At 41.8% G+C, this 16403-nt stretch overlaps 1 protein-coding gene across 1 annotated transcript; it reads left to right on the top strand.

Moving 5' to 3' along the window:
- Nucleotides 1–11936: 11936 nt before the first annotated feature.
- Nucleotides 11937–12380, top strand: LOC308093366 (ubiquitin-ribosomal protein eS31 fusion protein-like; the record flags this gene model as incomplete). The annotated part of the gene is made up of 1 exon (XM_080439700.1): nt 11937–12380. The coding sequence occupies one exon, from the start codon at nt 11937–11939 to the stop codon at nt 12378–12380; it is 444 nt and encodes a 147-aa protein (XP_080295826.1).
- Between the last annotated feature and the right edge of the window lie 4023 nt (nt 12381–16403).

Below are 16403 nucleotides of genomic sequence, written 5' to 3'. Positions count from 1 at the left end.
CCATACTCCTTAATGTGTCCAGATATGCCTTGGAAATAATCTTTAAAAAGGAAAATTTCCAAAATTCTCTATCGGGGGAGAATCTGTAACTTGAAGCTCATCATTTAACATTTTGATACGGACAAACAAGTAGCATACCAGCCTTTTTGACAAGTCTGTGAGTCTTTTGTCACTCTTCATGAATAAAAAATGTTTTCATATCTTTTTCCATTATTGAGATATATCTGCCTATTCATGATTGTTATTGAGGTCAGACACTTATGGAACTGTAACTCAGAGAATGGGAGTTATATTGATTTGGATAATGAATATTTTTTACAGAAACCCTTAAGATTATTACAAAAATATTTATTCCAAGAAGGCAATTCAAATCTGAAAATAATAACCCAAAATGGATGAAAGGTTGGATCAAGCATCTGAGTCATCAACCCCTACTGTGTATACTTCATTGACCTATAATTTGTGTCTCTACACCAAATCTCAGGTGTCAGGTGTGTCTGTGTGTGTGTGTCTGTCTGTGTGTGTGTGTGTGTGTGTGTGTGTGTGTGTGTGTGTGTGTGTGTGTGTGTGTGTGTGTGTGTGTGTGTGTGTGTGTGTGTGTGTGTGTGTGTGTGTGTGTGTGTGTGTGTGTGTGTGTGTGTGTGTGTGTGTGCGTGCGTGCGTGCGTGTGTGTGTGTGTGTGTGTGTGTGTGTGTGTGTGTGTGTGTGTTGTGTATGTGTATGTGTGCGTGTGCGTGTGCGCGTGTCGTGTGCGTGTGCGTGTGTTGGGGTGGGTGGCTGTTTGTGTATTTCTGCCTTACACTTCCTTATTGCTACAGATTGCGCGCAACCGGCAACAGAGATATATCAAATTTTTGCTAAAGAGTTACTTTTCAGGTCTACAATACCGGTAAGATGTCTAAACATATTTATGCCGCACCAGACCCGACACAGACGGTGATATATAAAGAAAGAAGACCGAGAGATGGAAACAGAAGCCATAGAGGTGACACTGTGGACAGGGGACAATTGAAGCTGAGGAGACAGGAGGAGAGAGGGGAGCATATCTACGAGAGCCTGGATGATGTTAGAGGTCGTGACACCATCGCTGGACCACAGGAGGTCACAGCAAGAAGACAGCCTCAGGGTGAGTTTGACAAAGTTGTGAATTGTTGTGAAGGTGATTTCTTGTTTGCAAAGTGGAAAAAGAGTTAAATGTACAAAATGTCTTTCCTGCAGCAGGGAAAGATGATTTCAAGGCAACTTTATCTATACAGCACCTTTCATACACCAGGCTAACACTAGCATGTCCGGCGAGGACACTCTGTGATTGGCCAGTCGTTGCTTTGACTGGCAGTTCTGCCTTGGTGCCTTGGCAAATGCCAGGATGAAACTTATTGTCTCCCCTATACATAGTAATACAGTCAAGCCCCTAGCAGGGACCCCCCTGAGTCTATACATTTATGGAAGGATTATTGTCATTGCTTAAACATGTAACTTTCTAATTTTGTTGGACATAGTATGCTATATACTGTAGTTGTTAAAAAGTTACATAGTGCTGCTTTAAACTTAAAAATGGCCAGGGTTACGGCTTGTCTAATGTCATCTGGAAGGATATTCCAGGTTTGTGGCGCATGGTAGTGAAATGCTTATTTATCATGTTTTGTTGTAACTAGTTGGCCGTCCCCAGATGACCTAAAGGTTCATAGGGCACCAGCATTTATGAGATGTAGCTGGGCCCAGAGACACAGAGAGATAATTATGTAGATGTACTGTACATGTAGATGTAAAATAATTTCCCTGGGAGACAGGTAGCTAATGTAAGGATTTTTAGGACTGGTATAGGCGTTGCCATTATTAAAGGTCTGGATAGCCGACATTAAGCTGTTATATGGAGGAATAAAAGACACATACACACAGCAGGTTGAGTTCACTAACACTGACTGATGTATCACCTGTGAACAATGACCCCGCAATGATTACATCACTACATTTTACCTCACACTCATAATCTTTTAAAGGTAGGGTAAGTGATATATTTTGGTTAAAACAAAAAAGTTTTTGTTAAAAGGTTAAAGCACTATATTCTGATAGTAATCATTGCTATAGAGTGTTTGTTCAGTAACAGGAATCTCCCTGTCTCTCTAGCTCTTTAACAGAAAATACATTTTTAGGTAGGTGACAAAAAGTCAGCCAATCAGCAGAGAGTACCCATTTATCAGCTTAATCTTTATAGTGTTCCAGTTAAAACATGTTCTGCTAATTTCTTTGTGTCATCACTTCCAATTTCACTTGGTTTATTTGTATGCTGTCTGAGTTCTCTATCCTGATTGGATACAATTGGTGTCCCGACCAGAAAATGCATTTTCTGTTTACTAAAGAGCTGGAGAGACATGGAGACTCCTATTACTGAACCAACACTCTATAGCAATGAGTACTATCAGAATATAGAGCTATTTAACACTTATTTTAACCAAAGAAAATCACTTACCCTACATTTAAGTATTGACAAAGTATTCTTTACCATCTTGGTTAACATGTCTTCGTCTTAGTGTCTTAGTGTTAGCCAGTGTCTCTGGCTGAAGTTCCTATGAATCTTGTGAGATTTATTTTTGCCTTGTCAGCTTTTGATAGGTGGGTTGCAGCTCTCTTGACATTCAAATTATCACCACACATTTCCTGCTCTGTCTGAGTTTGACTCTCACTGACAGAGTTGTGGTGAATTTCACTAACCTGTTTTTGAGCACTTTTCCTGTGTTTGGGTTGAACACTAAATAAGCAGGGCTGTTCTTGTCACAGCCCACAAAGATCTCTTTCTCACAACTTGAGTCAAACTGTCCTGTTTCCATAGAACATTTCCCCAAATGTTGGCATTCTTGAAAGATTAGGCTTCTTTCCTGTCAACATTTAATATGTAGTCTGTCCTACACATATTGTACCACCTGTTGCGAACATACATGTAGCTGCATGAGGAGCAACATCAGCAATGAACATATCTGTACTTTTGACTTTGTCAATCTTAGCTTTCAAGAAATACACAAACACTGCATAGTCATACTGTAAGTGAATGCCAAGGTGTACCTGAACCGATCAGCTGTAGGATCTATAGTAGGCCTACCAGCCAAATCCGTGTGTACAAGTTCAAGTGCTAGCGTTGCTCTTTCTTCAGGCTCTTTTTCTGCAGCTCCAAGCTAATTTTCCATTTATGTACACTTCACATTTTATGTTAGATGTATCAGTTTTACTTTAATTGTCGTCCCCTTGGTGACACTTTGCAACTTTAACACATCCTCATAGTAACTGTGGGCTAGAGTTTTGTGCCACGTTTTAATATCATAACATCCATGATATTCATCAACATTTTCACCTGTAACAGTGTTTAAATAGAACAGTCTGTTGACAAGGATGAGGCCGCACAGCTCTTAGTCACGATGCAGAAAGTTTTAATATGGATGAAATGAAACCAACGTTTCGACCTATACAGTCTTCCTCAGGGTTTTTTGGTTTTTTCTTAAACCCTGAGGAAGACTGTATAGGTCGAAACGTTGGTTTCATTTCATCCATATTAAAACTTTCTGCATCGTGGCTAAGAGCTGTGCGGCCTCATCCTTGTCAACATTATTATCTGCCGTGGCCAGCACCTCATCAACACAGGTGTGCGCTCCTCACTCTGTGTTTTCCTAAATAGAACAGTCTACCATACATCTGAATGTCAAATGTCATACTGTTCTTGTGGATGAGCTTGTTCTGTCCTTCTTTGAAGATGACTGTGGCTCCTTTGGACGTTGCTGTCTTGCATTGAAAAGTCCTGGGTAAATGATGGGATGTACAGCGTCAGCATTGTCGACACCTCTCGACCTCTATTGTCCCTCAGTCATGTGTGACATATAGCACCCGTATCGACCATATAAGCCCTTTCTGCTTACTCATTAAGACCATGAAAGCATCTGTCATTTTAGATTTTAACCACTTTAAACATTATTTTATACTTTGGCTATTCAAAAATAGCAGATCTACAAGCTCATAGCGTGGCACCGAGTGCCGCACTTGTAGATCTGCAATTGTTTGTGCAATTCTTTTGTGCAAATCTTTGAATATATATATTTTTAAAGCGAACATTTGTAAAATATGTTGTTCCAGGGACCTCCAGAAGCAAAGATGAGATTTGCACACATTTTCACTATTTTTCAAAAATAGCAGATCTACAAGCTTGTATATCTGCTATTTTTGAATAGCCAATAATGTAAAATGACACAGATCTGCGTTCCGGGTCTTAATGGGTTAAGTCCACTGCCCGGGTCGCAGTCCACCTGGTCCTTGAATGCAAACGTGTGACCTTCTTCATCCACTGCTTGTTTCACTTTATCTCGCATTCTCTGTCTGCAGTTTGCATCCTCGTGCAAAAAACTGCACCACTGTCTCTGTTCTTTGAGCTCACCGTGCTAGTCTTGTTTTTTTGTCTCTTAGCCTGCAAACTTACTAGCTGTATTTTCCATTGCAGGACAGACCTCTACAACAGTGAGAAGATGTCTCAGAGTGGTTGCTCTTTGTCTGGGGATGATGTGTCTGATTGTGTTCACAGGCCTGACCGTGCACTGTGAGTATTCCTTGTCACAAAAAAAAAAGAAAAAAAAGAAAGAAACTACAGCATTAACCTAAACCTTGATATGTTCTTGACAACATTTTTTACCTTTTTCTCATTATTAGAGCTTGTTATGAGTATTAATACTTGCATTTGCAAAGTACAATGAAGAATGTGGTGTTAAAATGTTATGCTCATAAAAAATAATATATCATTGCGCTTTCTTTTTTTCAAAACAACTTTTCCACAGATGCTTGACCTCATCATGAACAGTAGCAACAGCAGTGTTTATAATCACAATGTTTGTTCCTTTGCAGATAAATTAGCCTATGAACAGTTACAGATCAACTACAACAACCAGACAATAGAGAGAAATGAGTTACAGACCCGCTATGATAACCTGACTCTGGAGAGAGACATCCTGACCATAGAAAGAGACAACCTGACCCTGGAAAGATTCAACCTGACCCTGGAAATAAAGGACTTGACCCTGGAAAGAGACGAACTGGCCCTGGAAAGAGACGAACTGGCCCTGGAAAGAGACGGCATGACCCTGGAAAGAGAAAACCTGACACTGAAGAGAAAAACTTTACAGACCAAATACAAGAACATGACTCTGGAGACAAGCAATTTACTGACCAAATTCAACAACATGACCCTAGAGACAAAAAATGTACTGACCAAATACAAGGACATGACCCTGGAGACAAACACTTTACTGACCAAATACAACATGACTCTGGAGACAAGCAATTTACTGACCAAATTCAACAACATGACCCTGGAGACAAAAGGTTTACTGACCAAATACAAGGACATGACCTTTGAGACAAGCAATTTACTGACCAAATTCAACAACATGACCCTAGAAAGAAATCAGTTGGAAAGCTGGAGTGAAGATGAGAGAGGTAGGTTTGCCACCTTTCAGCAAATGAAATAAGGGACACTTTTTACGCCGCATGGGCGAAGCCCCCCAAATCCCTGAAATGTATAGACATCTATGACATCTATATTAAAAATAATAATCTATGAAATCTATAAAAAGGAAAATTGGGGAGCCAGCCCCCCAAACCACTGAAATGTATAGAAATCTATGAAATCTATAAAAAAAATTAGAAATCTATTAAATCTTTAGAAAGAATAATTGGGGAGCCAGCCCCCCAAAACCCTGAAATACATAGAAATCTATGCATTTCGGAACTGTTATAATTATAACACACAATAATACAAACACAACAAGTCCTATTCATACTATCATAATCAAAAGTAAATGCAATGCTTCAGCCATAGCCTACACCACACATGTATTGTGTATGTATGTGTTTGCATTTTGAAATTGGCAATTGTTTCCAAAATATGAAAAAGTAAATAAAATAATCCTTATGAAATAATGTAAAGTATGCATGATTTGAACCTGCTAAATGTACCCTTATTGTTTATGCCATAATGAAATCCACAAGTTTTATAGTAATAGTTGAAATTAGGCCTTGAATGTCAAATGTTCAACCATGTTCAAATCATGTATACTTTACCTTATTTCAGACTATTTCCCAATGCATACAGGTTCTCAGGTGCCCACTCTTTTGAAAACAAAATGCTTTGATTTAGTTGACATGATTTCACGCACCATATTAGCCTCTGAGGTCGCTTGGCAGACAAGGAGGCGTGACGGATTTAACAATTCGGGGGCTCCAAGCAAAGCCCACAGTTTGGGGCCCCCCTCCAACTGTACAACAATACCTTGTATCACAAAAAATAAATAACATACTGAAAAAGTGTCATAATTGAGTATGAACTTGACAATGGACAGTGCAGTGTAAAAGTGCTGTTTACTTAAAGTTTAATCATGCAAACGAAATGTAATATCAGCAATAAACAGATACAAATTCAATTAAGATAAAACAATTAAGCTGGCCCTGTCAAGTGCTGTATCTTCCATGGGGTTATACGGCAGCTGACCAAAAATAGAGGCTATGGATATCTGTAAATAATTGTGAATTATTGCACTTGTATTATGTACACAGTATAGGTAATATTAGAGTAGTGCATTCCACAATGCACGTGTAATATGTATACAGAAGGTATACAGTGTCAAAAGCATAAGGTTATGGACAGTGTAGTAGTAGCAGTTTAAATACCTCAGCTTTATCACTATCTGATTGTCTTTGGTTTGGCAGGACGACCATCTCGACGGAGTCGACGCTGCTGTACATCTTACGGAACAAGCAAGATACCGTTCAGTGCCATCAAAGGCTATTCAGTCCAGACGGACAAGGAGAACTGTCCAATCAACGCTATCATGCGAGTATAGTACCTATAACCGAATGTAGTTCTAACTGTAACCGGATTAACCACTTAAACCCCACATGGTTGAGCAGAGTCCCTCAGGGCTCTATACTAGTGTCTTTTCTGTTATTGTGGATTGTGAGCGTGTTGTGAGCTTGTCAATCGGCTATTTTCAGCGAACGCTTTCCCCACAATATGGATGCTGGGGTTTAAGTGGTTAAAACACTGGGCACCATTTGCTTTATATTTATTTATTTGATTCATTTTATATCTACATTTATTTTTTACAAATGAGGGGCCACATATAATATGTGACTTAATTACATTTAAAGGCCAATATTTCTACAAATGCTACAAATTGCTACAGAACATGTGATAGCCAGTCGTTTAGGGGATAAACGAGAATTGAATGGTAAATTTAGGTCTGATAATGATGTGCATGTTAAAATGTATACTTTTCCAAAGCATACATTTATTCTCTCCCCCTTTTCACATTTTGGAAAAAAAAATGTCATTTTAACGTTGAGGCACCCACAATGTTGAGGTGCCACTTCAAGGTTCAAGGTTCAACTTTATTAGTGTCCCAACAAAGGGCAAATAGGTTTACAACAAGAGTTAGCAAAACATATTACATACATTAAACATATCTCTCGCTGCTGGTCGCTGCGTGCGCAGGCGCCCTGTTCCCTCATTGCAAGAATTGGGGGGGGGGGGTGGGATGGAATGGAACGGGCAAAAAAGCACTACTCTCACGCCCTGCCCCCAGAGGGGGGCAGGGCGTGGGGGGACCTGTAGTCGTTCCACTGGACCTGTAGTCGTTCTAAAACAATTGGCTGTATGTATGCAGCAGGTTGGGGTAAAATGCCCTATAGGCATGAATTCAGTAAACTCATATTTTGTGTTGTTTCTTTGCAGTTTCCACACAAAAAAGGGCAGAGAGGCGTGCCTTGACCCATCCCAGGACTGGGTGATGTATATTATTGAGCGCTTAAGGAACAGGTATATACCATAAATAAAAAATAAAAGGTTTACACCTTAATTTATGTTCACATTAGCAAAGTATATGTTTTACATACCCGACAGTGTAACACAGAAGATGCATGTGTTGCGTGTGGCCATGCCATCATTCACTCAATCACTGACTAACCCCCAGTGTCTCTCCTCTGACCCAGGCTGGCACAACTGCAGCAGATCTGAAATTGCTGCCGGCCCAATTACCAGCCTCTATAAAACCAGCCAGATTCAGTTCCACTCCAGACACAGACCCAGCAACAACCTCAGAACCCACACCATTGATTGATTATTTAGGCTAGAAAGCCTTTTCTTTAAGTTACTTAGTTTGGCCTGGGGATGGCCGGTAGTTCTATCTTTTCGTTTAGCTTTTAGTTTAGTAGAACTTGATTTTGTCAGTTAGGGAGGGGGGAGCAGTTTCGGCATCCCTATAGGGGGTGGCCTGGTCCCCCCCTCCATTCTATTTAGTTTGACCGGCATCTCCAGGCAGCTTTTTGGTTCCTTGGTACCTTTGCAAATCTTTTGTGGTGTCCATCTTTATGTTGGGGTCTCCAATTTGAGCCAATATTTTTGTTGAATTGTTTGGAGGCCGTAACAGCATGCCAATGCGGCCAAGACTCCAGGCAACAAATGAATATGTCTGGGTTCTAAGGACGGGGAAGGATTTTGTATATTATTCTATTTATTTTATATTTTGGGCTGTTGAGGACAGCCAGTTGGAGCTCTTCCATCCTGATTGTACTACTGTCTATAGTATACTATAGACTTCCATCTGCTGTTTTGCATTTTGATCTGTATTTTGTTAAACCAAAATATTGTTAATACTTACAAAAGCTGTTTTGCTATGCAATTATGCAAAATAAGACTATTGATAGACCCTGATGAAGACCTTCTAGGTCGAAACGCGTTGGTCACACTCATTTGCCTTGCTCTAAATAAATGTATACATCTTTTCACGTGAGACAGAGTGCCTTGGAATTATTTTATTTTTAAGTCTGCATTTCACACCTTTTTGGCAAGCAGCACTTCTTTGGAAATCCTTTTTGCTTATATGATCCTAGCTGTGTCACCAAAGAGCACCTATCTCAGAGCCACTGAATGATCCCTGCAGCGCTTCTTTCTCTTTCTTTTTGAAGGGTTGTGTGAGCTCAGTTGTAAGAGCACCAAACAATATTTGTGTCATACTGTATCGCCATTGTCTTTGTTTGTAGAAGAAGTTGCAATGGTTGTAACTGTTACTGTATATGGCGCCAATAAATGTTTTGTGAATGAATCATCTCTCCAGTGACCTGATTTATGGGTTCAAAGTGTACTGTAGCTACTGCATGTAATGTAAAGCAGTAGACTACACAATTGTGAATCATGGGGGATTTCTCCATTTCACCAATGATCAAAGACTGGCAAGAGCATCAAACTATTGTTACACTTTCTATGAAGCCCATGTCTACAATGCATTATAAACATACTTGTATTGCATTACAAACTGCTTATAACACTGATATAAGCCAATGTAGTGGGCAGCAGTGGCTCAGGAGGTAGAGGGGTCGTTTGGGAAGCGTAAGGTTCCTGGTTTGAGCCCCGGCTTCCCCTCGGTTAGTGTCGAAGTGTCCTTGTCCAGAGTCAGACACTGAACCCCAAACTGCTCCCAGTGAGCAGGTTGGTACCTTGCATGCATTCCTCCACCGTCGTAGGTGTATGAATGTGTGTGTGAATGGGTGAATGTAATGCACAGTGTAAAGTGCTTTGAATAAAGGTGCAATGTAAATATAAATTCACCATTTACTGTATAATTATAGTTTTTGTCACTCATAAACAGGGATGAGCTGTAGGGGGTGCTACGGGGGTCGGCGACCCCTTAGTAAACAGCTTTACTAAGGGGTCGCAAAGGATTGTACTGAAAACTTGCCCAAATTTGGAGACATAGTATTTTATAGATACGTCATTGAGGATTGACGTCATATATGACCGAAGTCACATTCTGATCACTGATTAAGTCCACATTGGAGCCTCGCCATTTCTATCCCAAGATCCACATAAGTTCCTGTGGAACTTCCGTCCACCGATACCTGCATAGGGCATAGCAGTGGTGGCCATTTTCTGGTTCCATCGTTCCAGACCCCATACATTTTCCCATAGAGATTTCCAAAGATATTTTTATAGCAATTATTTTAAGCCTAGAATCAAGCCATCCAGGATCCTGGTGATTCATGACAATAACACGTTTGATTCTGTGATAAATCTTTTTTGAAAACCACAAAATAAAGGATATTTATTAAATAAAGTGGATGGCTTAAATTAATTGATATAAATATTTTTGGAAATCTCTATGGGAACAAGACCAGGAGACCTGGTTCTGCCAGACCCCTAGTGGTTGAAATCTGAATGGCTGGGTAGGAAAAGAGGGACAGACCGACCGACCGACCGACCGACCGGTCGGTACAAATGAGGAGGCTCCTTCCTTACCAAGGGCCTGCAGTAAGAACATCAAAAACTCATTGGCATCTTCCTGTGCTCCCGTGTACTTTTTACCAACAGACTGACCAACTACCTTTCTCAGCACTGCCAGAGACATAGTCTTCCCCCCCCTAGTCTGAAGGGGGGGGATAAAGTGGTTTGTTGTAGGTGCAGTGGTCTAAAAAAAATCACACCCGGTGTGAAGTGAGCGGTGCTATTTATGAGTTATTAATTTCATCATGCATCTCGGTAGCCAATCACAGCACGTCCTGCAAAGTGACGTGCTTACATTTTTTACATTATTATTAATTTCATCATGCGTCTCGCTAGCCAATCACAGCGCGTCTGCGAAGTTTGAAGTTAATTTCATCATGTGTCTTGCTAGCCAATCACAGCACGTCCTGCAAAGCTTAGCCTATGGGCGTGTTTTCCACAGCATGGCGTCACAGCGAAAGACACATTTTCACGACGGAAAGGAAAACTTTCACCACGGATGGGTCCTAAACCCTCTTATAGGAGCGGTTGCACCGCTCAAATATGTAGATCAAATAAATTGCAGCAGTGCAACAACACCAGGTCTTAATTTGTGGGGATTTGTGTTCCCCCTCCTCTCAGATTGGGACTGGCAGCTATTTGAAATGATTGAGCATCATGTAGAACAAATGAGAACCTTTTCTACAGACTCTTGTCTATGGAGTTTCTCCTTCCAGTTTATGTAGTGTACAATTCTCCCTCCACCTTTGATCTACATGTTTTTGAGACCAACACACCTACAACAAAAAAAGTATAAATAATTTTAGGCCGTATTAACATTTTGTTGGAATTAAATGGGAATACAGCATGGTGGGGGTGTATAGGGGTAACAAACCACTTTATAAGTTAAAAGTATAAATCATTTTAGGCCGTATTAACATTTTGTTGGAATTAAATGGGAATACAGCATGGTGGGGGTGTATGGGGTATTTGGTTGTAGATTTGTGTATAGCCAAATCCAGACCTGCTCTGTTGCCCCTGGTGGTTGAAATCTGAAGCGTTCCTGAATGGCTGGGGAGGAAAAGAGGGACAGACCGACATACCGACCGACCGACCGACAAAGCCTCCTGTAGGCCGACCCCTGGGGTCTGGCAAAAATTAATGGAGTCTGGAACGATGGAACCAGAAAATGGTGCACCATGTCACAGGATAGGAGTGGTTTTGCGATGTTGGAAGAGCCTTTACTTCAGACGCCATACCCAGATGTGATTGTCTGACCTGAGACTCCATATCGTTGCTGTCAGGCACAGACCTTATATCTCGCTCACAACGCGGCGCAAGCTTGTAGATCGGCTATTTTCACTATTTTTATAAGAAAAAGGAACGGTTTTGGACATACACGGTTTCCACCCGACAGCAACTATATACAGTATGGACATATTGTCTTAGGTCAACTGATTTGTTTGAGTCTGGCGTCATGTTCTGACACAGTTAGGTTGGATGTCATATACACAGTATTTGGCCGCGGCTGCTGTGAAAACTCCATATAAGGACATGGCTGAGACATCGTGACATCAGCGGGTTGTACAGCATGCATTCCGCTTATATAGCATAAGGGCTCTCATGATCCGCCATTAGGAGCAAACACAAGATGCAGATTTTTGTGAACACCCTGACGGGGAAGACTGTAACCCTCGAGGTCGAGCCTTCAGATACCATTGAAAATGTCAAGGCTAAAATCCAAGACAAAGAGGGCATCCCTCCCGATCAGCAGAGGTTGATATTCGCCGGTAAGCAACTGGAAGACGGACGCACCCTGTCCGACTACGACGTCCAGAAGGAGTCCACTCTGCACTTGGTGCTGAGACTGCGAGGTGGTGCCAAGAAGAGGAAGAAGAAGACTTTCACCACCCCGAAGAAGAACACGCACGTGAGGAAGAAGGAAAAACTTGTCACGCTCAAATACTACAATGTTGACGAGAATGGTCAAATCCGCCGCCTGAAGCGTGAATGTGACCAGTGCGGCCCTGGCGTGTTCATGGCCAGCCACTTCGACAGGCACCACTGTGGAAGATGCGGAAAAGGAGTGTGCTAGGAGTGCAGAGTGCGGTGTCCAGTGCACCGTGTCACAGGATGAGAGTGGTTTCCGCCCATAGACTGTAACAAATATGGACTAAGGGAACAGTGATGTCCAGTGGTGGAAAAAGTACTCAAATGTTTTACTTATAAGTAAAAGTATCAATACTGCAATGAAGTACTCTGTACAAGTAAAAGTCTGAAATAAAAAATGTACTTGAGTAAAAGTACAAAAGTTCTTTAAGTACAAAATGTACTTAAAGTACCAAAAGTAAAAGTAATAAAACGTTTGAAAATAGTAGATCTACAAGCTCACACGTCGCGATGCGACGCGTTGTATATGTAGTAACGTATTACTGCTCAACACTGGTCTTCATTCTTTGCTGAGATGCTGTCTAGTGGCAGTCTCTGATAGACAGTTCACTCATCATTCAATGGCAGACAGGTGTCTGCCATCACCACTTGACTTACTACTAACCAATGCCAGTCCGGGTGTATCCCTATATAAGCCCTCACTGAGTCGATAGCTTTAGCCCAGGCAGCTATGCGTTCTTGACCAATAAACCATGGTGAAGGGAAATAAACCAGTAAACCTTCTAAATCTACACCTGGTGTCACAAACCTCTCTTTTTTTGGAGAAACTTGGGTGGTCACCTCTATATCCAGAACTAAACACAAGAGTAATATTTCATATTCTCCCTCCTTTATATCCGCTCTGTTGGCACTGAATCCAACACTAGAGCAACTCTGGTGATGTTTTTATCTTTTCCAGTTTCAACCTCAGTCTTTATTACACAATAATGCTTTCCGTTTTTTTTTATTTCAGCCCTGAAAATACATAAAATACCAAAAATCGACTAAATTAGCAAACGCTTTTTGAAATCTAATTAAACTAAAAATGGAATTGAAAACAGTCAAAACCAAATAAGAAATGATAACCTTGTGGCATTGTTGGTAGATCCGAGCAGAGAATCTGTTTTCAAGTGAAGTTGTTTTGTTTTTCAAGCTTGGCATAATTAATAACTAGAAAAAGTGCTCCTCGGAGCACAGGTCTCCGCCAGGTCAGGTAGGTTATTGTGGGGCAGCAATGTTCGGAATTAGCCAATCAGGATGGAATATGATAAATTGGACGGAACCATCTTGATCACTTGACTATATGTGTACCGATTTGCATGATGTTTGAATTTGTAGGAGTAATATAAAAAAGAAAAGTGTTGCAAAATTGGCCTCCTGGTGGCGCTATGATAGGGCAATGTTAAAAGGGTGGCATTTGTTCTTCAATGTAGTGCGAATGTGCGTGCAAAGTGTCACCACAATCGGACGCTGCATTCATGATTTGTGGCATTTTGTTCAAAACGGGCCACTCCTGCAAACGTTAGATGTCAATGTTAGCCAATCAGGATGGAATAGGAACATTTTAAAAGATCCATCGTGATCACATGACTATAGAGATCGTGTGTACCGATGTGCGTGAAATTTTGATAAATTCTGAAGGCTTAATATCAAAACATGTGTTTTACATAAGTCGGCCTCCTGGTGGCGCTATGAAAGGCAAATGTGAAAAATGCAGGGCAGTTGTTTTTCCTTGGCCTCTAGGGAGTGTGCGTGCAAAGTTTCATGCAGATCGGTGCAGTTATAGTTAAAAACACAAATCGTCCATTTATAGCGCCACCATGAGGCTGATTTGAACATTTTCAAGTGGTATTTCTTCCTCGGCCTAGTGGGAATGTGCGTGTGAAATCTCACGGAAATCGCAAGCTGCGTTCATGATTTGAGGCATTTTGTTGAAAACGGAGCAATCCTGCAAACTTTGGAAGCCAACCTTAGCCAATCAGGATGAAATATGGAAAATTGGACAGATCCGTGTTGATCACATGACTATAGAGATACTGTGTACTGATTTGCGTGATGTTTGGATAAAATCTGTAGGAGTACTGTCAAGAAATGTGTTTTGCAAAAAGCGGCCTCCTGGTGGCGCTATAAAAGGCTAATTTGAAAAATTTGGGGCAGAGGTTCTGCTCTGGCATCCAGGGAGTGTGTGCGCACAGTTTAGCTGCGATCAAGCCAACGGTGCCGGAGATTAGCTGTACACAAAATGACAGAATGACGGACACACGGACGGACACACACACACACACACACACACACACACACACACGGACGGACGGACAGGGGGCAAAACATACTCTCTCGCCATGCCTTTCGGCCTGGCGGAGACAATAATAATAGGCATCTGTGCTGCAGAGGAATTCAGAATGCTTTCTCTTGGTGAGGTCATGGAAGTGTGTATTCCTTTTGGCCTTTTAAAAAAAAAAGAAACTCCAGTGATCATTGGTTTGCCAGACTGCAGCACTTGCAAGGTCCTTCAAGCTACATCATGCTACGCAGACGGACAGACCTCTTACTGTACGGCTAGCCTCCTAGAGAGTACGCCGTAAAAATGACAAAACATTTACACTAGTGCTACAGTATACTCATAAGCAAGACATTCAAATAATGAAATTGTATTTAATTTAATAGAGCCGTGTTAAGCTCTCTTACCAACTGCTCTACTTCTGTAGTAGAACATGTGATGGTGGCGAGGTCAGTAGGACGTCAATGTGAATGATGAGGTCTGGTCATCTCTTATTTCTTCTGGAGCTTGTTCTGTCCACCTGTCTCTGCAGGGCTGTGTTTCCACCTGACTCACTTTTCTATATTAGAATATCGAAATCTCATGTAACATGTAATTGTTTGTAGCTAATGTTAGGGATCCCAGCGCTGGAGGGGGGGCTTATGGGTCTAGCCTGGCTCCAGCCCCTGAATTGGGGGTGAGGAGCGCATTTTCTGGCAGGCGAATCTGTATTGCAGAATTATGACACATTTGCTTGCCAGGAACCCCCCCTACTCTATTGTGCTCTACTGAGTGCACCTTTGTATAGTATTTTCCTTGGTTTTGTGTAGAGTAGTAGTGAAGTGCACCTGATAAATTAATCTCACATTATGTAATGGCTAAATTCAACCTGCAATTTGATCTTGCCTGTTCACTTCAGCAGAATAGATGTGTGGCTGGCTGCTACAACCTGGATTCCCCCAGGAAGGCAACGGGTTCAACCCCTGCCCGTAGGGGCTTTTCCTTGGTTTTGTGTAGAGTAGTGCACCTTTCTAGTTTGATAAATTGATCTCACATTATGTAATGGCTAAATTCAACCTGCAACTTGATCTTGCCTGTTCACTTCAGCAGAATAGATGTGTGGCTGGCTGCTAATGTCATACAGTATATGGAGATATATTACCATATATGACATCACCAACACAAGTCCCAACCTGTGTCATCATGAAGCACAGTGTGGAGGATATAAAAGCTATGGTTCTATCTATGATCAGTTGGTAATGTGCAGCCTGGAACAAAGCATTATTCTTCAAGGACACTTGTTCTGTTGATATTCACCTACATGTAATATTGTTAAACCCAGCAGAGATAGTTTCTAAGAAGGGAAACAGACACGTTTGTGGTAGAAGTACAGTGAGCCAAGCACACAATGTCTCAGGATAAGGACCCTAACCCTATCCCTGTCATGGGAAAGAACAGCCATCCTCATAACCTCTATGGTTATGAACCGCTGGCCTTCCCATCGGCACCTGTCTACGGAGGACCTGTCTTCCCCCAAGAAGGCACCGGGTACAACCCGGGTCCCGTAGGGGCTCCCCACCTCCAGCCTCGCCAACCGTCACAGGATGAGAGTGGTTTCCCCGTCATGGGAGAGAACAATCCTCTCCATAACGTACATGGACCTCCCCAGCAAGCAGGCTTCGCCATGGCCCCTCCTAACTATGGCCAAGGCGGGTTGCCGACCTACACGTGGCCCTACTCCACCGTAGCCGCCTATGGACAACCTGGCTACGGTCGGGAACGTATGGGGTACAACCTGGGCCCCTACGCCTGGATGCCTTACACACAGGGACCCCTACAGAGGGCAGCACAGGTAAGCCCTGCTGGTTACCACGGTGAAATTCCTCTTTGTGAAAAACAATCTTATGATGACGGTGATTACGACGAAGG

Source organism: Gymnoscopelus braueri, assembly GCF_963280865.1.
Source record: "Gymnoscopelus braueri genome assembly, chromosome: 10".
NCBI classification, from domain to species: domain Eukaryota; kingdom Metazoa; phylum Chordata; class Actinopteri; order Myctophiformes; family Myctophidae; genus Gymnoscopelus; species Gymnoscopelus braueri.
This window is presented reverse-complemented; position numbering and strand designations above follow the sequence as displayed.